Below are 24,109 nucleotides of genomic sequence, written 5' to 3'. Positions count from 1 at the left end.
GGAGGATGGGAGTGTTATATGGGAAGGTAGTGGGGCGCAGGGGGCCATCTTGTCAGAGTCCAGTGATGGTAGGCTACAGGCCTCTCTGTCCCTCTAGTAGGATGGGATATTGCACCTTACACGGAGAGGGGGAGGAATCCTTTAGGGTTATAACAACTGGTTGATGGTGAGTAGCAACCAAGGGAGTGGAAGTGTCCCAGACTTTAGGGTCTACTACATAGGGGCCTATGGGAGAATTGTGTATGCTGTGTTTCCCAGGCACAGCAAAGAGAAAAAGGAATGCCAAATCTGTTGAGGAGTCTGGATTACCTGGAGATAAGGGAGAAATGGTGAGGGAAGCCAGGAATTTTGAGAGGATATCCCTTCCTAAGAGCTGTGTTGGGCCACTGGGAATAACAAGGAAGGAGTGTGTGAAAGGGGTGTTATAAATAGTGCAATGTAAGGAGGTAGTAGCTAGTGGTTTTGAGATAAGGTCATGGATCCCCATAATAGAGACAGAGGATGGGACAAAAGCCCCATTAAATTCTGGAAGCAGAGAAAAGGAGATTGGCTTACCTGCTACTGCCATAATTACCTCTGGCTCCATCACTGTGATGGTCTTCGAGGGCCCCGGGCACCTTTAGTCTTCCTCGGCCAGGCCAAGAAGGACGGCCAGCTCTAAACCAGACTTGGGAGGACCCCTTTTTGGAGAGGATGCCATTGCACCTTGAGAGACACAGGGGCAGCCCAACTTCCAGTGGCCCTCCTCTATGCACGTTAGACAGAGTCCAGGTGGGGTTCTTGGGTTTGGGCAGGATTTTGGCGCAATACCCTTCTTTCTTGCATTTAAAGCAGGGCCCTGGAGGAGGCATTGCACTTGCCTTCCCCCTAGGATTTGTGGCATGCTTAGTAGAGCCTTGCAGGGCAGTAGCCAGGAGCTGAAAGGTCTCCCACTGTGCCTCAGCCTTAGCCTGATCCCACTTTTGTTTTTCTAATTTTTGCTCCTAGTCTCTTATTGAAAACCTTGAAGGCAGTGTTAAGAAATTCTGTTTGGGGAGGGTCTGTGGGCCTGTGCCCAATTTCTGAAGTTTTCTGTGAATGTCAGGGGCCTATTGGGAAATAAAATGCATGTTAAGCAGGAGAATTCCCTCTGGTGAGGTTGGATTGAGGGTCCTATAAGTTTGTAGGGCATTTGTAAGGTGGGTGAGAAAGAGGGCTGGATTTTCATTGAGACCCTGAGTAATTTCTTTAATTTTATCATAATTGATGTCCTTGTTTCAAACCTTTTTAAGGCCCGCTATAAGGCATTTAATCATATGGTTAAGGGACTGTCTACCTGGGGAGTCTTGTGGAAATTGATAATTCCAGTGGAAGTCTTCTCTGGGGACCACTTCAGTTCCAGTGGATTTTATATTATCTTGGCGATGGAGCTCGTGCATGGGCATGGGCTTGGGTTGCCAGCTAAACTTGCTCCTTTTCTTCAGGGGTCAAGGAAGAAGTAAGAATTATATAAATGTCATGCCAGGTGAAGTCATAGGACTGGGCGACATATTCAAATTCCATAGCATAAGCTGTTGGGTCGGTAGAGTAAGATCCTAGGCAGCATTCAATCTGAGAGAGGTCAGTGGTAGAAAAGGGAACATGGACCCTCACTATGCCCTCGGCACCCGCCACTTCTTGAAGAGGCAGAAGAGGGGCCAGAGCATGTAGCTGGGAAGGAGGTTGGGTGTGGGGAAGGGAGAGGGGATTGGGATGCCCTGGATCATCTAAGGCTTGAAGCTGGCCTTCATAAGGTGGAGGACCAGGGAGGGGTCCTGGGGGAAGGTGTGGTGGGTCTTGGAGAAGAGTCATCTGCTGGGTGGAAAGGAGTCTCATCCAGAAGGGACAGCACTGGCAGGGATTTAGGAGTGTGCTGAGAGGAATGAAGTAGAAAGATTTGATATAGCATGCTAAACTTCCAGAGAGCAGGGCAATTTCAAAGAAGAAGGAAGGCCTGGATATAGGGAACCCCCAGCCACTTCTTGGTGTGGTGACAGTAATTATTCCGATCAGTAAGAATACTGAAATAAAAAGTTCCATTTTCAGGCCGCAAGGACTCATCATAGAGCTTGTACTGGGGCCAAGTTGTGTTGCAGTAAAAGATGAGTTGCTTGGGTATGATGTCTGGCACAAGGCCAAGATGATCAAGATTTTTTTAGAGGGCAACCTAAGGGGGAGCGCTTAAGCGAGGCAGATTGTTGATTACTCATAATAAGGATGAAAAACAGCCAAATATGAAGAAGTGTCAAGAGAGTAGGAAACTGTTCCTGAAGGTGAGAGGTGTCCCTGTCTTCGTTGAGACCAAACACTGGAAAAGGGAGTGAGTCTGCTGACTCTCCAGGGCGTCCCTCGAGAACTTAAAAGGGAGGAGAGCCAATCAGAGGCTTGGGAAAAATAGAAACCTACTCAGGACAGAATTCGAATGCCAGAGTGGGCAGCCAGGAAGTGGAAAAGTCCCTCAGGTTCCCCTCTGTGTGTCCCGGGTTTCGGCACCAGTATGTTAGGTCAATGCTGAGAGGAACCAGGCAGAGAAGCACTCTGAGAGGTTTTAGAAAATTTTATTGAAGCATTCTCTCACAGTGGGCTGAGTGCATCAGTATGGTGTCAGCTCCAAAAGTGGAGTTAGGCTTTCTTTTATAGGGACTTAAGGTAGGGTATAATGCGTGGCCACTGTTGCATCTGCCAGCCGTGAAGAACTGTCAGAATGTCTTCGAGGATAACAGGATGTCTTGCAGGTGCAGCCTTGATCAAGCAGAATGGTCAGGTCCTATCTTTGCTTAGAAGTGGGCTTGCCTGCATCAATGGCCCAAAACTCTAGAGAAAAACATGCTTGGACGGAAGATGTTAAATAAAGCTTATTGGGTAAAACAGGCCATAGGTAAACCATCCTAACATAAATAATTATGAGATCAGGCTTATGAAACTTTTTTAAAGGTTTTCAAAAAAGAGGGATAGGAATTTTTTCTTTGTTTTTTTCAGTAACTTTTATAAATGCAAGGGACAAATGTGAATTTGAAAGTTTACATTTTTTAAATATATATTTTAATGTGATAGTAGGAGTTGTGCTCGACTTGGCCAACAACTTTAGGGAGAGAACTGGCTTTAATACAGTGTGCCTGAAAAGTAACCCCACTCTTCTCAGTCCCGGAATGTTGCAAAAGATGGTAGTTCCTGTGGCTCAAAGATGGAACAAAGGAGGCAGGAGCTATATACCCCCAAGCATGCTGCAGGCAATATGACGGCCCATTTGGAAAGGGATTGCTGGAAAAGATCAGTGGCAGGTGTCAAAGAGAGGGTGATCTTTTTTGCTGAGGGTGTCCTTTAGAAAGAACTAGGGTCAGGCTGATTATACATATAAGTAATCTAAATAAAGCAAGAGACAGAGAGGGGTAGGGAGAAAAAAGAAAGGAAAGAGGAGACAAAGAAGAAACAAAATTTAAAAAAAGAAAGCATGGAGGAAAAAAACAACAGAAAGAAGAAACGAAACATAAAATCATTGAAAGTTTTAATCTATTTTAGCAGTTAAAGACTCTGATAAATTCTGTAATATAAAAGTTTATTTTTTTCATCCTTAATGTGGTAATTAATTTAAACAGGAAATCCATTTTTTATGGAAAATCTTTTCAATAATAGAAAAGCTTTGGGGAATGCTGGTGTGGACATGTAGTGAACAGCTTTAGTAGAAAAAAAACAGAAACCATGCGAGAATGTTCAGATTAAGTGATTCTTAGGAATACTTTTTGGGTTATTTCAATTCTATGATTAGAACAAATTTATAGCCCAATATTTACATTTTGGAAAGCTTGTGTATTACACCCACTCCTGTTCTACTTAAATAGTCTTATTTCTATTCTTTACTTATACATGAACATACCATGTCTATGATTAATAAAAAATGTGTATGTGTTCATTTATTAAGCACAGATGTATACTTTCCAGTATATAAAGAAAAAGACCTTTTATGAAAAAGCATTAGTAAAAATTAAAGCCAAACTTGTGCTTGGCAAAGGCAGGTGTTCCGTGAGGATTAAATGATTTGCTTCTTTCTTCTAGGTAACTTAATAGAGTCTATATGTGTGTATTAGGGCAACAGAAATATTTATCCAAGGAAATATTAAGTGCTTCCAGTAACTTTGTTTGCTCAGTTGCCCTGGTGTTCCATGCTCAAACGAAATTATTGCCAAGATGTGCATTTTATTAGTTCCATAATTCACCCAGACCATGCGGACAAAAGTACATTTTTTTCCACCTTTCCTGTATATATGAAATGTTTTTTTCATACTTAGTCCCTTATAGTGTTTCTTCAGTTTGTGAGGATTAATACGAATATAGCAATTAATCATTATATCTTGCATTTTCCATTAGTTTCAACTCCTTTCTATCAAGTCCTCTCAACTATGCTTAATTCTAATACTACAAAGAATATTTGAAAAATAGAAATAAGATGACAGACCATGACTTGTTCATAACGTGCTGATGAGAGGAGAGAAGGATTGCATATGAGGGGGAAGACCAACTCTTAAATAGATCAAAGAACTTATATGCATAACCAGTGGACACAGACAATAGTGTGGAGAAGGCCTGGGGTGAGGGGAGGGATGTCAGGTGGAGATCAATAGGGGGAAATGGGGACATCTGTAATACTTTCAACAATAAAAATTAATTTAAAAAAAATGAAACAGAGCTTGTTAATATCCTATATCACTCTTAGTCAGTAGTCTGCAGATGTATCAGGAAGAACTCAATTTTGACTTTCAAATACCTGACTTTGAACGGAATAATATGCAAATAGTTTGTTAAGAAAAGTTCTTCTTTGAATTATAAAATTTTGTATCCTGCTACCTTGCTGAATTCATTTATTAAATCTAGTAGCTTTTGTGGAGTCTTTAGGGCTTTCTGTGTACAATATCATGTCATTTGCAAATAATGACAGTTTTACTTCCTCCTTTCCAATTTGGATACCATTTATGTTTTCTTTCTGTCTGATCACTGAGGCTAGGACTTCCAGTGCTGTGTTGAATAAGAGTGGTGAAAGTGGACATCCCTGTCGTGTTCCTGTTCATAGGGGAAATGTTTTTAGATTTTCTCCACTGAGTATGATGTTGGCTGTAGGTCTGTCATATATGGCTTTATTATATTGAGGTGTGTACCCTCTATTCCTACTTTGCTGAGAGTTTTTATCAAAAACGGGTCTTGGATTTTGTCCAATGTTTTTTCTGCATCTATTGATATGATGATGTGATTTTTGTCTTTCAGTTTGTTTATGTGATGTATCACAATTATTGATTTGTGAATATCGTACCAGCCTTGCATCCCTGGAATAAATCCCACTCGGTCATGGTGTACGATCTTTTTAATATATTGTTGGATCTGATTTGCTAATATTTTGTTGAGGATATTAGCATCTATGTTCATCAGGGATATTGGCCTGTAATTCTCTTTTTTATTGTGTCTTCATCTCGTTTTGGAATTAGGGTAATGCTGGCCTCATAAAATCATCTTGGAAGGTTTCCTTACTCTTGGATTTTTTGGAATAGTTTGAGGAGGTTGGGTGTTAGTTCTTCTTTGAATGTTTGGTAAAACTCCCCTGTGACACTGTCCGGACCAGGGCTTTTGTGGTCTGGGAGTGTTTTGATAATCGCTTCAACTTCATCAATAGTTATCAGCCTATATAGGTTTTCTGATTTTTCTTGATTGAATTTTGGAAGGTTGTATTTTTCTAAGAATTTGTACACCTCATCCAGGTTGTCCAGCTTGGTGGCATATAGTTGTTCATAGTATTTTCTTACAATCCATTGTATTTCTGTTGGGTCAGTTGTTTACCTCTTTTGTTTCTGATGTTGTTTATTTGCGTCCACTCTGTTTCTTGATGAGTCTGGCTAAAGGTTCATCAATCTTGTTTACCTTTTCAAAAAACCAGCTCTTCATTTCATTGATCTTTTCTATTGTTTCTTTCATCTCTGTGTCATTTCATTCCTCTCTGATCCTTATTATTTCCTTCCTTCTACCTATGCTGGGCTTTGCTTGTTGTTCTCTTTGTATGTCTTTAAGTTGAATGGTTAGAGAGTTTATTAGTTTTTCTTGTTCTTTGAGGTACACCTGTAGTGCTAGGAACTTCCCTCTCAGGACTACTATCACTGTGTCCCATAGATTTGTGGTGGTTGTGTGTTCATTTTCATTTGCTTCTAGAAGTTTTTATTTATTCCTTTATCTTTTTGGCAACCCATTCATTGTATAAAAACATGCTGTTTATCTTGCATGTGTTTGAATGTTTTTTAGTGTTTCTATTGTAGTTGATTTCTAATTTTATGCCATTGAGGTATGTGAAGATGCTTGATATGTTTTCAGTCTACTTGAACTTATAGAGACTTGTTTTGTGTTCATATATGTGGTCTATCTTTGAGAAGGTCCAGTGTGCACTTCAGAAGAATGTTTATTCTGAAGCTTTGGGTTGAAATGTTCTGTAAATGTCAATTAAATCCATCTGATTTAGTGTGTCATTTAGGGTGACTATTTCCATGTTGATTTTTTCTGGAAGACCTATCCAGGGAAGTCAGTGGGGCGTTAAAACCCCCTAGTATGACTGTATTACTGTTGATCTCTCCCTTAAAGTCCTCCATAGTTTTTTCATTAAATGTAGGTATTCCTACATTGGGTGCATGTATGTTTATCTGGGTTATATCCTGTTGTTGGATTGATCCTTTTTTTATTATGCATTGATCTTTCTTCTCTCTTATTATGGTCTTCATTTTGAAGTCTATTTTGTCAGATATGAATATTGCTATCCACCTTTTTTTTTTAAATTTACATTTGCATGGAAAAATTTTTCCATCCCTTCACTCTCATCCTGTATGAGTCTTTTTTTCTGAGGTGGGTCTCTTGTAGACAACATATATATGGGTCATGTTTTCTTATTCACTCAGCCACCCTATGTCTTTTTAATGGAGCATTTAATCCATTTACATTTCAAGTTATTAATAATAGATACTTATCTATTGCCATTTTAATTCTTTATGCCTATGTTTATTTCTACCTCTAATTACAGCAGTCCCTTTAACATTTCCTGCAATGCAGGTTTGGTGGTAATAATCTCCTTAAGCCTGTATTTTGTCTCGAAAGCTCTTTATTTCACCATCTATTTTGAATGATAGCCTTACTGGATAGATTAGTTTTGGTTTCTGATCCTTGTTTTGCATTACCTTAAATACTTCATGCCATCCCCTTCTGGCCTGTAGAATTTCTGATGAGAAATCATCTGACAGCAGTCTGTTTAACCTTTCCTGTAATGCTAGTTGTGTAGTGATAAAGTCTTTTAGCCATTTTTTGTCTGTGAAGCTCTTTATTTCACCATCTATCTTGATTGACAATCTTGCTGGATAGAGTATTCTTGGTTTGAAATCCTTGTTTTGCATTACCTTGAATGCTTCATGCCATTCCCTTCTAACTGGTAGGGTTTCTGGTGAGAAGTCAGCTAATAGCCTCATGGGAGCTCCTTTGTAGGTAACAAATTGCTGTTCTCTTGCTGCCTTTAAGATGCTCTCTTTGATTTTGATTTTTTGGCATTTTAATTATGATCTGCTTGAGTTGGGCCTCTTTGGATTCTTCTTGCTCGGGACTCTCTATGCCTCCTGAACTTGTGTGACTTTTTCCTTGACCAGGTTAGGGACGTTTTCTGCCATTATTTCATCAAACAAATTCTATCTTGCTTTTTTCTTCCCCTTCTGTAATTCCTATGATGTGAATATTGTTATGTTAGTTTTGTCCCACAGCTCCCTTAGAATGTCCTCTAGTTTTTTAAATGTTTTTGTGTGTGTTTTTTTTGGAACTCTGGTTGAGTGATTTTTTTCTATCCTGCCTTCTAATTCATTAATCCAGTCCTCAGCTTTCTCTAATCTGCTGTTTATTTCTTCCAATGTAGGCTTTATTTCTGCTATGTCATTCTTCATAGTTTCTATATCTTTTTTCATGCTGTTGAGCATCCTTACAATCAGTAATCTGAACTCTATATCTGAGAAATTGCTTATCTCCATTTCATTTAGCTCTTTTTCTGGAGACTTCTCTTGTTCATTCATTTGGGGCTTTATTTTTTCTCCCCTTTTTGGTTGTCTGTCTGGGTTTGTTTCTATGTATTAGGTAAATCTGCTAGGACTCTCAGTCTTTTTGTAGGGTCTCTGGTGCAGGCCAATGATAGGCACTGTTTATGACTGACCTTGAGTAACCTGTTTGGAACGGCCAACAACCTACAGTTTGAGGTCCCCTCTTCTGGTGCTGGGGTTGTTTGGATAGGACCAAGATGCACATCAAAGTCTTCTTTTCCAAGACTCAGCTCCAGAAGCAGATCAGGCAAAGACTCAAAGCACTCTGAGGTCTGCCTCTACGTGCAGGGTGATTAATCTGATTCTCTTAATGAGCCTCAGGCTGTAGAAACTCCACAGGGTAGGTTTTCCAGCAGGATGCTGCAATTGCTCAGGCAAAAGCTGCTTTGAAAGTAAATGTCTGCCTCTGAAAGATGTCCTCTGCATTATGAGGGAATAAGTCAGCACAGGAATCCAAATGGCTGCCCTCTGAGCTTTATCTCCAGAGCCCACAACCCTAGGTTATCCTCACACAACTCCAGTCCACTCTCCCTTCCCTGTGCCGAAAGCCTAAGGTGAGTGACTGCACACGAAAGTTTCTGCCTTGGCTGTTTAAGAGGATACCTGGATTGCCAGCAGTGTCTCCCTGGCAGACAAAAACCTCGCTGTTTTTCACAGCTAGATGTTCTATGGGTGCCTATCTCAGTTCTGGTGCTCTTGGCTGGGAAGCCCAGCCTGGGATTTAGATCCTAGAGTCCTCAGAGGGAACCTCCACAGCTGAGCTATCCCTCCAGACCTTAAGCTGCTGCCTTGGGAGCCCAGCCAGCCCTCTTTCACCTCTGAACGTCCTACAGTGTCTATGTGGTCTCCTCTCTTCATCCTTGGTTATGAAGACACTTTCCAGCTAGTCTTCCGTACCAGTTGAATATTCATGATGGATTTTTCTGTATTTTAGTTGTAATTTCAGTTTAGTCTTAGGATAGTGTCAGTATAGATTGCACTCAACCCACTGCCATCTTGATCCTCCCTCTCATTTTGTTTTTTTGTATTCAGAAACTTTTTACTTTCATATGGTCCCATTTTATTTTTTTTCTTTCTTTCTCTTGTCTTAGGACATGTATCAGTGAAAATACTGCTGTGTGAGATGTCTGAGATTTTACTGCCTACATTTTCTTCTAAGATTTTTATGGGTTAGTGATTTACATCTAAGCTTTTAATCCACTTTGAGTTTATTGTTGTGTATAGTGTAATTTGGTGGTCTAATTTCATTTTTCTGCATGTACCTGTCCAATTTTCCCAATGCCATTTATTGAAGACTGACTTTACTTCCTTATGTCCTCTTGCCTCCCTTGTCAAATATTAATTGACCATAATGGCTTGGGTTGATTTCTGGGATCTCATTTCTGTTCCATTGATCTATATGCCTGTTCTTGTGCAAGTCCCAGGCTGTTTTGATTACAATTGCTTTGTGATATTTGATATTCTGCATTGTGATTTCATCAACATTGTTCTTCTTTCTCAAGTTTGCTGAGGTTACTCAGTGTGTTTTTTTTCATCCATATAAATTTTTGGAATATTTGTTGTAGATCTGTAATATATGCCATTGGTATTCTAATAAGAATTGCATTGAATCTATAAATTACTTTGGGTAAGATGGGCTTTTTAATGATGTTAATTCTTCCAGTCCATGAACAAGGCTTATGCTTTTACTTATTGTATGTTCCTTAATTTCTTTATTCAATGTCCCATGGTTTTCCAAGTATAGATTTTTTTTTATATATATATCTATTGATTTCAGAGAGAGGAAAAGAGAGCAAGAGAGAGAGATAGAAACATCAGTGATGACAGAGTTATTTATCGGCTGCCTCCTGCACGCCCCTGACTGAGGATCAAGCCCACAACCCGGGCATGTGCCCTGACCAGGAATTGAACCCTGATCACCTGGATCCTAGGTCGACGCTCAACCACTGAGCCACACCCGGCTGTGCCCAAGTATAGATTTTTTAACTCCTTGGGTAAATTTATTCCTAGGTACTTATTTTTTGTTGCAATAGTAATGTTTTTGTTTTATTAATCCCCCTTTCTGAGAGTTCATTATTGATGTATAAAAGTGGCATCGATTTCTGGATATTGATTTTGTAGCCTGCAAATTTGCCAGATTCATTTATTGGATCTAGTAGCTTTTTGTGTAGTCTCTAGGGTTTTCTATATAAAATATCATGTCATCTGCAAATAATAACAGTTTTACATAATCCTTTCCAAATTGGATGCCTTTATGTTTTCTTCTTGTCTGATTGCTGTGGCAAGGACTTCCAGTACTATTTTGAATAAGAGTGGTGAAAGCAGCATCTCTGTTCTTTTTTTTTGATCTTAAGGGAAACATTTTATAATTTGCCCACAGAGTATGATATTGGCTGCAGGTTTTTCATGTAAAGCTTTTATTATGTTGAGGTATGATCCCTTTATTCCTACTGTGTTAAGAGTTTTTATCACAAATGGGTACTGGATTTTGCAGAATGCATTTATTGTGCATCTTTTGATATAATCATGTGATTTTTATCTTTCGTTTTGCTTATGTGATGTATCAAATTTATTTGTGAGTATTGAACAATACTTGCATCCCCAGAATAAATCCCATTTGGTCCTGGTGTATGACCTTTTTAATGTATTGCTGGATCTGATTTGATAATATTGTGTTGAGGATATTAGCATCTATGTTCATCAGAGATATTAGCCTATGATTTTCTTTTTGTTTAGTATCTTTATCTGGTTTTGGAGTTAGGATAATGCTCTCCTTATAAAAAGGGCTTGGAAGTCTTCTTTCCTCTTGAGTTTTTTCATATGGTTTGATGAGGATAGCTCTTAGTTCTTTTAATGTTTGGTTAAACTTACCCGGGAAGCCTTCCTCTTGGGAATTTTTTTTGGCTGGGAGTATTTTTTTGTTTTTGGGGTTTTTTTTTCTGCTTCAATTTCATTAATTGTTATTGTTTTTTCTGGTTTCTGATTCTTCCTCGTTGAGATTTGGAAGGTTGTATGTTTCTATGAATTTATCCATTTCACCTGGGTTGTCCAAAGTGTTTGCATATAGTTGTTCTTAGTTTTTTCTTTAATTCCTCTGTATTGCTGTCAGTCAGTTGTTACTTCACCTCTTTTATTTCTGATTTTATTTATTTGGGTAATCTCTATTTGTTTCTTGATTAGTTTGGTTAAAGGCCCTTCAATCTTGTTTATCTTTTCAAAGAACCAGCTCTTGGTTTCATTCATCTTCTGTATTTTTTTTTTCTGTATCTATGTCATTTATTTCTGCTATGATCATTATTATTTCCTTCCTTCTACTTACTCTGGGCTTTTCTTATTGTACTTCTTCTAGTTCTTTTAGTTGTATGGCTAGATTGTTTATTTGAGATTTTTCTTGTTTCTTGAGGTAAGGCTGTGAACTTCCCTCTCAGAACTAATTTTTTCAGTATCACATAGATTTTAGGTTGTTGTGTGTTCATTTTCATTTGTTTCCCAGAAGTTTTTGATTTCTTCCTTGATCTCATTGTTAAACCTCTTCACCATTTAATATCATACTGTTTAGCCTCCATGTATGTGACTGTTTCTGAGTTTATTGTAATTGATTTCTAATTCCATACCACTGTTATCTGAGAATATGTTATATATGATTTCAACCTTTTTGAATTTGTTAAAACTTATTTTGTGTCCATCTTTGAGAATGTTCCATGTGTACTTGAGAAGAATATATATTCTGAAGCTTTGGGATTAAATGTTTTGTAAATATCAATTACATCCATCTGATCTAGTGTGTCATTTAGGGTCACTGTTTCCATGTTGATTTTTTGACTTAAAGATCTATCCAGTGATGTCAGTGGAGTGTTAATGTCACCTACTATGACTTTATTGCTGTCCATCTCACCTTCAAATTCCTCCAAGATTTTTTTTTAAATATATGTTTAGGTGTTACCAATTTGGGTGAATGTTTGTTTACCAGTATTATATCCTCTTGTATTGATCCCTTTAGTATTATGTACTGACCTTCTTTGTCTCTTTTATGGCCTTTGTTTTGTAATCTGTCTTGTCACATATAAGTATTGCTATCCCAGCTTTGTTTTCATTTCCATTTGCATTGAAAAATTTATTTCCATCCCTTCACTTTCATTCCGAGTGAGTCTTTTGTTTTGAGATTGGTCTCTGGTAGACAGGATATGCGTGGATTATGTTGTTTTTGTTGAGTCAGCTACTTTATGTCTTTTAATTGTAGCATTTATCCCATTTACATTTAAGTTTATTATTGATATATATTTATTTATTGCCATCTTTATTCTTTATCCCTATGTTCCTCTTTCTCTCTCCTCCCTCTCTCTCTTTCTCTCCCTCTTCCTCTCTCTCTCCTTCTTCATCTTCTTCTTTTTCCAGAAGTCTCTAACATTTTTGCAATGCTGGTTTGGTGGTTGTAAACCCCTTTAACCTTTTTATGTCTGGGAAGCTCTTTATTTCATCTTCAATTTTGAAAGATAACCCTGTTGCATAGAGGAGTCTTGGCTTCAGATTCTTTATTTTCATTACATGCCAATCCCTTCTGGCCTGTAGTGTTTCTGTTGAGAAACCAGCTGACAACCTTATGGCAACTCCCTTGCAGGTAACTGACTGTCTCTCTCTTGCTGCCCTTAAGGTTCTCTCTTTGACTTTAATCTTTGCCATTTTAATTATGGTGTGTATTGGTTTAGGTCTCTGGGTTTATTTTGATTGGGAATTCTGTGCTTCTTGAATTTGTGTGACTTTTTTCTTCACCACATTAGGGAAGTTTTATGTCATTATTTGTTCAAAGAGGCTCTCTGTCCCTTGCTCAGTATCTTTCTCTCTGGTATCCCTAAGATGTTAATGTTGTTACATTTCATGTTGTCCCAAAGTCCTTTAAACTATCTTCATACTTTTTCATGATTTTTTTTTTCATTTTGCTTCTCTGATTGACTGATTATTTCTACTTTGTTTTCTCATTTCCTGATCAGATTCTCTGCTTCCTCTAACCTACTATTTATTCCTTCAAGTGCATTCTTTATTTCAGATATGTCATTCTTCATTTTTGACCTTTTTTTTTTTTCATCATTTATATGTCCTTTTTCATGCTGTTGAGCATATTTGAATCCATCACTTTATACTCTGTTTCTGATAAATTGCTTGCCCCATTTCATTTAGCTCTTTCTCTAAAAATTCTTCCTGTTGTTTCATTTGGGACCTGTTTCTTTGTTTTCCCATTTTTGCTGTTTCTTTGTGTTTGTTTCTATGTATTGGATACAACTGCTATGACTCCCAGTCTTGGTGGGGTGGCCTTCTGTAGTGGGTGTCTTGTGAGACCCAGTGGTATAGTTTCTTTGATCTTCTGAGCTGGGTGGGCATTCTAGGAATGTCCTTTGTGTGAGCTATGTGGACCCTCCTGTTGTAAATGGGTCTTGATTGCTCTTGTTCTGTTCATGGATGGACTCAGCCATAGGTCTGGCTGACTGTGAAGCCCCAACCACATCATGCCAACTTTTACACAGGTACTGACAAAGCAAAACAAGGCCAAATTGAAAACAAAGCCAGAACGACAAAAAGAACAACAAAAAGAATTTTTAAAATAGAATACTCAAAGACAAGAGACCAAAAGAATTAGAGAAGACAAAAGAGGAACAAAAAAAGAGAATATGAAAGAAAAGATGGGAGAAAAAGAATTAAAAAAAAGAAAAATAATAAATGAAATAATAATAATTAAAAATAATATTAATGAATAAAGTGAAATATAGAATGGAAAAAGAAAATGGAAAGAAAAATAAATCAAAAGAAAAAAGAAAAGAGAAAGAAAAATAGAATAATAAAAGGAAAAAGAAATAAGAGATACAAAAGAAAATAGGGAAGAAATAAAACAATTTTAAAAAGAAAAGGAAAAAAAAAGATTTAAAAAGTATATAAATACATAAAGTTTGCTTCTGCAGATTTTTATGCCAGCTATAATTACACTTTGGACCTGCTATTTGTGGAGCCTACTGGATTTTGCTCCACTGTGCCCCAGTCTGGCTACTTGGTGTGCCAGTCTCTAAGCCTCCCGGGAGGTTCTCTGGTGCAAGCCAATGCCATTCGCTGTCCCTTGCTGTCCTTCAGCAATCTCACTGAAGCTCAGCTGAGTGGAGTCCCAAGTAGACTGCGAGCAGTCTCCTCCAGAGCTCAAAGGCTGGCTCTGACTTGGGTCTTGTGTGTTGAATGTCCTTGCTCTGAGCTCCTCTCTCTCCCCTTCTGGAACTGCAGTTTGCATGGGTATCTGGAACCTGGCCAGGGTGGTTTAAACATACTCACATTGTCAGTGGTGCCCATACCCTGTAGGAGGGTGAGCAGGCACTGCCTCTCCTTCCCAGGGCTGCACCAGCTGAACTCACTGTGAATCTCCTCTCCTTTCCCATAATGCACTGAAGAGCTCAGCATACACCTGTCTGTCTCCCCAGAGAGAAACCCACCCAGGAGACACAATCCCAATGCCTCAGCTCTGCCTGGCTCCCTGGCACCCCATGGCACTGCCTTTGTGTTCAAGATGGGCAAGACCAATCCTCTTTCCCAAGCCACACTGTCAGCCCCATCCAGACCTTTGTCCAAAGTTCTTTCAGAGAATAAAGGGACCCTTAGAGTCACTGCTGGGTGTACCGGTCAGACCCCCCCCCAGCTTGAATTTTGTCTTGTGGCCCCTCCTGCAGGCACAGATTGGAGCAAACTTCCCAGGCTGGTGTAACAAAGAAATTGTTCTTTGCCTGGGATGGTACAGTCTGAGTCTCCCAGGTGGACTGAATCCCTATTGATTCCTACTGCCTGATGCTACCTGGACTCCCCTTTCCTTCTCTGTTGCTATTGATTGGGGATACTGGCCTGGGGCTGAGACCCCATGCTTCCAGGGGGCAGGTGTTCTGCTGCTGCAATATCCCTCTGGCTTCCCAGCCACACACCTGGGTGAGTTGGCTCACCCTCTCTCCATTTCCTCTTGTCCTTCCTCCATATTCTATGCTCTCAATATTTCTGATCAGCTACATTTCAACTGTTTTTTCAAGGCAATTGCTCTGAAGTTTAGCCATATGGCAGGTCTGGTGTTGGAAGCAAGCAAACAGAGCTTCTAGCTACTCCACAGGCATCTTGGGATCGCTTATTTTTTTTCCTAAGTTCTACATTGGCCGCTGTTTCTGTGCTGCAATCTCTTTTCTTTTAGTTTTTCTTTCTCTTGTTTGTCCAGTAGAGGATATAGAACATAATGCCCGGGAGAATTAGATAATCCTGTTAGACATTGTGACATCAAAAGGACCTTTTTGCCTATCTCCAAATTTTGAAAGTTTTTCTTAACATCTGAATATTAGGAATGATAATGTCTACTTTCTGATTTGTTATAAGGTGTTTAAGAAAGTGTACATGAAAGTGTTTTGCTCTGAAAAGCATAGGGTAGGCTTATTTTTAATGCAAACAGAATTTTCCTAAGGTCCAAACAAAGGACTAAAACTTCTGCTACAGTCAAAACTACCCATGGGCATCCTTTAAACACACTGTACACTTTCTTACCAGGTTATATGATCTCTCTCCCACCTTACCTTTTCTTGAATTGCTTTCCCTTCTCTTCTCTGCTTAACAGACCTACCTAATGGGAAGTGTTCTCAGACGATTCCATCTGGAAGAGAAAACGTCATCTGAATTTATATAATGCTTATATAAAAAGAAGAAATGTCAATCCCAAAAAGAAATGTAGTGTGCAGGAAAAAAATAAAAATCTGGACCAGATAGTCAAACATTTCATCATTTACTAGATATGTAATATTGAATAAATTTACTGATCTCTTATAACTTCCTCTATCCTCATTCTTAAAATAAAGTCTATGCTACATGTCAAACATAGTGTCATGTTTGTGAAATGTTTTGTATATGACAATTGACTATACTTAGGTAAGGACTTTGCTTTATTTCCACGAAGTTCAGCTATGATGATTTACATACTGGTCATCCTAATATGATTTCATGTATGTTTTTCTTATTGCCTCAATCCAAATAAAAGTATATTTATTTTTTCTAGATGATAAAAGTAGTTAAGTGCTTATTATAGAAAATATTAAAAGTACATGGCAGTAAAAAATGAAATACAAGTATATGTTATACTTGTCACAGAAAATAACCACTAAACCAAGAAATAACCACTATTAACATTTTTATTTTTTGCCATATAAAGGGGTTGGCAAAAGTAGGCTTACAGTTGTTCATATGGAAAAATATATAATACAAGAATAAATAATAATACAAGAATAAACTCTGTGTTTCCTGTACTCACATCTATAAACCTACTTTTTCCCACTCCTGTATATTATAATTCATATATATATATATATATATATATATACACACACACACATACATACACATATATGTGTGTATCTTTCTATGCAGCTTGGTTCACTTATGAACATAACTTATAAATTATATTCTTTCCCAGCTCTATTTTGCTTCCTCAAAATAGCTATAGTATTTTGATTTCTCTTGTGTTTGGCAAGCACATAGCACGATGCTTTGAGTTTAAAATGTTCAATAAGTGGGCTAATTCTGAGAATGACTTCAAGACTTTGTGATTGTTCAAATATAAAATTATTTAAAACAAAACTTCTGACTTTAAAGATAACTGTGTTCTTTTTAAAAAAAATTATTAAATTTATTGGGTTGACATTGGTTAATAAGATTATTCATTAACTAAAGCCTTTATATGTAACACTGAATCTTCCTTTTCCTTTTCCTTTCCATTTAGTTTGTTGCCCAGCCCAATTGTCAACAACTGCTTGCATCTCGCTGGTATGACGAGTTCCCAGGGTGGAGGAGAAGACACTGGGCAGTGAAGATGGTGACATGTTTCATAATAGGACTTCTTTTTCCTGTCTTCTCCCTGTGCTACCTTATAGCTCCTAAAAGCCCTCTTGGACTGTTCATCAGAAAGCCATTTATCAAGTTTATCTGTCATACAGCATCATATTTGACTTTCTTGTTTCTGCTGTTGCTTGCCTCTCAACACATCGACAGATCAGATTTGAACAGGCAAGGTCCACCACCAACCATCGTCGAGTGGATGATATTACCATGGGTCCTGGGTAAATGTGTTACTATAGAAAATATAAAAATGTGATACTGCAATGAAATTTTGTTGCTCAGAAAAGAATATTAATCAAAGTTTAGGACATAGAATGTTTAAAACAGATTCTCTTCATTGTAGCTCCTAGGGAGGGGTGGGGAATGTCTGGCCCTTGAAATCATTTGGTCTGGCCTTGCCAAGGCCTCACCAAAGAGAAGCAGTTCCAGCCATCACATTAGGGTTGAGCTAATTAAATGTTTGACCAAATATAGCAGGCTAATTTTTAAGTTGATAATTTTGTATAGCCTGAGAATGATTTTATAAATATCCAAACGGCCCTTGGTAGAAAAAAGGTCCCCCACTCCTGTGAGTCTAAGGCCTATTCCCCAAAGTTAAATAATTATTTTACAGCTGGGTTGACCTGCTCTTACATGCAGCCTATAAAATGTAACCTTAGGTTTTAAAATTCTATGTTTTAATGATTTCATGTCCCATGAATGTTTCTCTGAGATTTTGTTTGTATGTTTGTGTTTTAAAGCCTTGCAACATGTGTCATTGGCCATATATAAATAATTATTCTAATTTTCTAATAGATATGCATTCTAAAAGATAAGTACAAATTACTCTGCAGAATTAGTAATTCTGTTAATAAAATAACTGTAAACAGTCTTTAAAATCCATTTAAGTTTATCTTAGAAATTATATATTAAATCAAAATAATAGTACATTTAACAATAGGGCATTCTTTAATTTCTATCTATTCATTTTATGGAAAGAGAAATGTTTTGGATCTGCAGCAAATTTTGGTAAGGTAGAAAATCTTAAAGTAGCTAGCAAAAACCCTTTTTTCCTTTCCTGTTGTTATTATAGATATGGTTAAGGTTTACATTTTAATTATTCTTTCCTTTATCCCACTGTGGTTTTCTAAAAAATTACATTTTCTCAATTTTGCTAATTTTAAACCTCCATATTGTCATTTATTTATTTATTTATTTGTTTATTTATTTATTTATTTGAAAATGTGTGACAAATTTCATGATTTACAGTCTCAGTTCGGCTTGAGTTAACTGTCAAAACTTCTGCCAGGAGTGTAAAATGAAAAAACAGGAAAAATACGACAGGACAGTGTCCGAAACTGAGATTAGATACACTTTTCAATTTTGAAGATTTAAATACTTTAAGTACTGACCATAAGAAAAGTTCATAAGCCCTGGTCAGGTGGCTCACTTGATTGGAGTCATTCTGTACACCAAAAGGTTGCGAGTTCAATTCCTGGTCAGGACACATACCTTGTGGGTTTCAACCCAGCTGGGGTGTGTGTCAGAGGCAACCAATCAGTGTTTCTCTCACATTGGTGTTTCTCTCTCTACTCCCTCCTCTCTCTGTCTCCCTTTCTCTATCTGTAAAAACAAAATTTATATATATATATATATATATATATATATATATATATATATATACACGCACACGCACACACACACACACATACACACACTCAGGTGAGGATTAAAAAAAGTGCATAGGAACAAAATATGTTTTAACTTACTGGAAAGAAACTTCTTCTTAAGTGAACTTAAAGTAGAGTCTAAAGTATGAACACAAGATCTTTCCTTAAATTAGAAGGACTTTAGATAATTTGTGCCTTTTTGAGTAAAAAAAATATGACATTGCAGTTTATATTCAATATAAAATTACCCTGATTGTTTCTATTTCAATCGATTATCTCACATTAGGAATATATCCTGTATGGAGTTTTCTTTACAGAAAATTTATTGAGAACAATTCTTAAAGAGTGTAAGAAATTAAATTTCCCATTATTGAATATCTAAAACTCCTGATATCCCAAATAAAATACAAAATATTGCATTCTGAAAAATGCTATAGATACAATACATCATAAGCACATATGTTATCCCTAGTATTTTCTATAGGAAATCAGTAAAAATATGTAGAGTATGTAGAGTTCTTGTGCAGGACAATAGTGTTATAAAAGTAAAGAGAGAGCCCTAGCCGTTTTAGCTCAGTGGTTAGAATGTTGGACGAAGGACTGAAGGGTTCTGGGTTTGATTCCAGCCAAAGGCACATACCTCCATTGCAGGTTCGATCTCTGGCCCTGGTCAGCGCATGTGACGGAGGCAACCAATCAGTGTGCCTCTCACAGGGATCTCATTCTCTCTCTCTCTCTCTCTCTCTCTCTCTCTCTCTCTCTCTCTCTCTCTCCCTCCCTCTCTCTCCCCCCCTCCCTCCCTCCCTCTCCGTCTCTCTCCCTTCCACTCTCTCTGAAAAGCAATGGAAAGGATATCCTTGAGTGAGGATTAAAATAAATAAATAAATAAATAAATAAATAAATAAATAAATAAATAAATAAATTTATATATATAAAATAAAAAGTAAAGAGAGAAAGGAAAAGAAAACAAAAGAGAAGAAAAGTCCCTTACCCTTATAAAAACTAATTTTTATTGACAAAAGTGGATAATAAATAATAGGATATGTTGTTTAGTGCCAGAAAATGGTAAATAATATTAAAAATAGAAACTTCAAACTTTTAATAATTTGTTTGTCTTCTGCAGAAGTTGTAGCAGAATTTTCCAAAAAAGCTAGCTAGAAAAGTCATATCCAAGCCACAGCTGAATGGTTAAATATTGAATAAATTTAATTGTGAGAATTATAATTCAAGCCAAAAGAAATATCTGCTAAAGACAACATTTTTTAGATATCCTAACTTCAAAGACTTCATTTATCTGGGAATTTTTAGGATGAAAGGAGATTTTCTAAAATAAAAAGTAAATAAAACCATATGAATAATTATCTTGCGTAAATAACATGGCATAAAATATCATGTTTAAATATCAGATAGATCTGTCAAAACAATTTGTTCATCAAGCCTGGTAAATTGCGAGTGCCTCATACCTAAGACTGAGTTCTAACTGGTTTGTTAGACCCATGATTATAAAACATATTATCTATGTTACTGGGCTCTTGTAGAAAAAGCAACCAATTTGAATACATACTCAGGTTCTACCACCAAGGGATTATTAAATTATGGACAGTAGCAACCTGTCAGGATTTTCAATCTTTTTTTCTACTTTATCAAATTTATTGGGGTGACAATGGTTAATATGAACATATAGGTTTCAGGTGTGGGGTTCTATGTTACAAGATCTGTACATTGATTACTTTGTGTGCCCACCACCCAAAGTCATATCTTCTCTGTCACCATATATTAAGACCCTCTTCACCCTCACCCCTTCACCCCTCTGGTAACCTCCACAATGCTGTTTGTGTTCATGAGTTTCAGTTTTATATACCATATATGAGTGAAATAATATAGTTCTTAGCTTTTTCTGATTATTTCACTTAGCATAATATTCTCAAGGTCCATCCATGTTGTTAAAAATGGTAGTATTTCATCCTTTCTTATGGCTGAGTAGTATTCCATTGCGTACATCTGCCACATTTTGTTTATCCAGTCCTCTATCACAGGACATTTTGTTTGATTCTATGTCTTGGCTACCATGAATAATGCTGCAATAAACGTAGGTTTGCATATATATTTGCAAATACATGTCTTTGAGTTTTCAGGTATATAGCCAGGAGAGGGATTGCTGGGTAATATGATAATTGCTGGTCATATGATAGCTCTATTCTTAACTTTTTGAGGAATTGCCAGACTGCTTTCCATAGTGGTTGTACCATTCTACATTCCCACAAGCAGCAAATGAGGGTTCCCTTTTCTCCAACACTTGTTATTGCCTGTCTTGTTGATAACAGCTACTCTAACAGGTGTGAGATGGTATCTCATTGTAGTTTTGATTTGCACTTCCCTAATTGCTAGTGAAGTTTAACATCCTTCTGTATGGCTCTTCGTATGTCTTCTTGGGAGAGGTGTCTGTTCAGGTCCTCTGCCCACTTTTTGATTGGGTTGTTTGTTTGTTGTTGAGTTTTATGAGTTCTTTATATATTTTGAAAACTAAACCTTTGTCGGAACTACTGTTTGCAAATATCATCTCCCATCTGGTTGGCTGCCTGTTTGTTTTGTTGTCAGTTTCTTTTGCTATGCAGAAGCTTTTTAGTTTGATATAATGCCATTCATTTATTTTCCCCTTTACTTCCCTTGACTTTTGGCTCAATTTCACAATATCTTTATTAATAAAATTAATAATTTAGCATGATGATTTCTTAAGTCCCATTGAGTGCCATTACTGCTGGGGAGCTATCATCATTAGAGCACAGAAAATTGGCCTATATTTTTATTGGACAAGTTGAAGAGGAAGATTAAAGACAACATGATTTAACCTTTTATCAAAAGTGTGATATAGAAAAAAAGGTATAATATGATTTGATGATTATATTAATGAGTCTTCTATATTTTCTCACTCTTTCCTACCTTTTGGTAAAGTAAGTATTCCCTCCATTGTAAGGATTTAGATATGTAATAGGACTGAACAACTTATGGAGAAGAGTATGGCTTATTAATGTGTCCCTCATCATGATGATATACATGATAGTTTGAAGCTCTGATGACAGATTGAAGCTTTGTGCATGGTTTTTTACAAAGTCTTCTTAAAACAGCTTATCTTTTCAACTCATGACCAAACCATGAGCTACTCATTGGGTAAAGAAATATTTTTTTATTCCTATTAAATTTACTTTCCTGCTACATTCAGAGAATGTTCCTCAGACCTATGATAGCATAATTTATGAAAAATAATTATTTTTACGGCTTCCATTTTGTTTATCCTGACAAAGACTTTTATTTGTTTTATAAACTTATATTATGAATTTTCACTTTCAACCTGTATTGAAGGTTATGGACACATCTTTTCCCATCTGAGAGCCTTAAGAGTTCTTGCAGATGTTTGCTGTAAGAGTGAAATTTAGCATATAAGCAAAGAAATCTAAAACCCTTATACAGAAATCAAACTTATGATTTAGTCATTTTGAGATGACCAACATAAAAACCCACGGACACAGACAATAATTTGTGAAGTCCTGGGGTGGAGTGGGTGCTGGGTGGAAGAAGGCAGAGCAGATGGTAAATGGGAGACATTTGTAATGCTGTCAACAATAAAAAAATAAAAATGAATTTCAAAAACCATTAGAGATAATTCAGTTATAACTACCTAAATAGATAAGTAGGTAATGGACAGATAGACACAAATATACCTCCTGGCTGTCAAATTACCCATTTAAACTGGAATAATAAGTAAAACAATAGCTTTAACAAGCATGCATATGGACCTGTAACAGAGATATACTTTTAAAGTGTCTAGAAAGAGTCATTAGAAATACTAAATGATGAAATAAAAGGAGCCTGGTGTGAGATTAGAGACCTAGTTACATCTAAGTTCTACTGGACAAAGATTTTGAGGCTTTCAATTTATTTAGGGCTTGATTTTTAACATAAAATACTAAGAGTACAAAATGACTAAAATATTCATATGAGAAAGTCCGTTTTACGTAAAAGTTACATGCAAACTAAATATAGCATGTATATGCATAATATATACTATGAGAATTCATCTATATTATAGTAGCAGTTTTATCTCAAATAAATGTCATTTGTTTTTGGAGATAATGTGGAGTAAAACATGAAAATAAACCTTTTGGATACTAATTTTTTTTTATTGTTGACTCTTTATGGGTGTCCCCTATTCCCCCACCATTTGCCTCCCTCCACCCTGCTCCTACCCCACCTAAGCCCTTACCACAGTATTGTCTGTGTCCATGGGTTATGGATATATGCATACAAATTCTTTGGCTCATCTCTTCCCATCCTCCCCACACTCTTCTCATCTGAGATCTGTCAGTCTGTTCTAGTAATCCATACCTCTGGTCCTATTTTGTTCGTCAGTTTATTTTGTTCTTTAGATTCTACATATAAGTGAGATCATGTGATATTTGTATTTCTCGGACTGGCTAATTTCACTTAGCATAATAATCTCCAGGTCCATCCAATGCTGTCATGAAGGATAAGAGATCTTTATTTTTTTACAGCTGCATAGTATTCCATTGTGTATATGTACCACACAGCTTTTTTTATCCACTTATCTACTTATTGGCACTTGGGCTGTCTCCAGATCTTGGCTATTATAAATAGTGCTGCTACGAACATAGGGGTGCATTTATGCTTTCCAATTAGTGTTTTAGGATTCTTAGGATATACACCCAAAAATGAGGTTGCTGGGTCAAAAGGCAGTTCTATTTTAAATTTTTTGAGGAAACTCCATAACATTTTCCATACTGGCTGTACTAGACAGCATTCCCACCAATGGTGTCCTATGGTGTCCATTTCTCCACATCCTTTGCAGCACTTGTTTGTTGATTTGTTTATAGTTGCCATTCTGACTAGTGTGAAGTGACATCTTATTGTAGTTTTTATTTACATCTCTCTGATGATTAGTGATCTTGAGCATTTTTTCATATGTCTATTGGCAATCTATATGTCCTTGGAGAAGTGTTGCCCATTTTTTAAAGGACTGTTTGTCTTCCTAGTGTTGAGTCGTATAAATTCTTTATGTATTTTGGAGAGTACCCCTTTTCTGATGAATTATTTGTGAATATGTTCTTTCATATGATTTGTTCCCTTTTCATTTTGCTGATGGTTTCTTTTGCTGTTCAGAAGATTTTAAGTCTGATGTAGCCCCATTTGTTTATTTTTTCCTGTGTTTTCCTTTCCCTCAGAGATACATGTGCAAAAATATTGTTTCGAGAGATGTCTGAGATTATATGACCTATGTTTTCTTCTAAGAATTGTATGGTTTTATGACTTACATTTAAGTCTTTTATCCATTTTGAATTTATTCTTGTGTATGGTGTAAGTTGGTGGTATAGTTGCTTTTTTTAATGTTTCTGTCCAATATTCCAAACATCATTTTTTTTCTTTATTTTTAAAATTTTCTTA

General features: G+C 36.9%; 1 protein-coding gene across 1 annotated transcript in view; it reads left to right on the top strand.

The window, feature by feature from the left end:
• The window catches only part of TRPC4 (transient receptor potential cation channel subfamily C member 4), a 341,290-nt gene that overhangs the window by 233,087 nt on the left and 84,094 nt on the right, over nt 1-24,109 (top strand). Inside the window, exon 4 of the mRNA XM_016208908.2 lies at nt 16,888-17,224. Coding sequence (XP_016064394.1) covers nt 16,888-17,224 — 337 coding nt within the window. The remainder of the gene's footprint in view (nt 1-16,887; nt 17,225-24,109) is intronic.

This window comes from Miniopterus natalensis, chromosome 2 (assembly GCF_054644295.1).
Source record: "Miniopterus natalensis isolate mMinNat1 chromosome 2, mMinNat1.hap1, whole genome shotgun sequence".
NCBI lineage: Eukaryota > Metazoa > Chordata > Mammalia > Chiroptera > Miniopteridae > Miniopterus > Miniopterus natalensis.
This window is presented reverse-complemented; position numbering and strand designations above follow the sequence as displayed.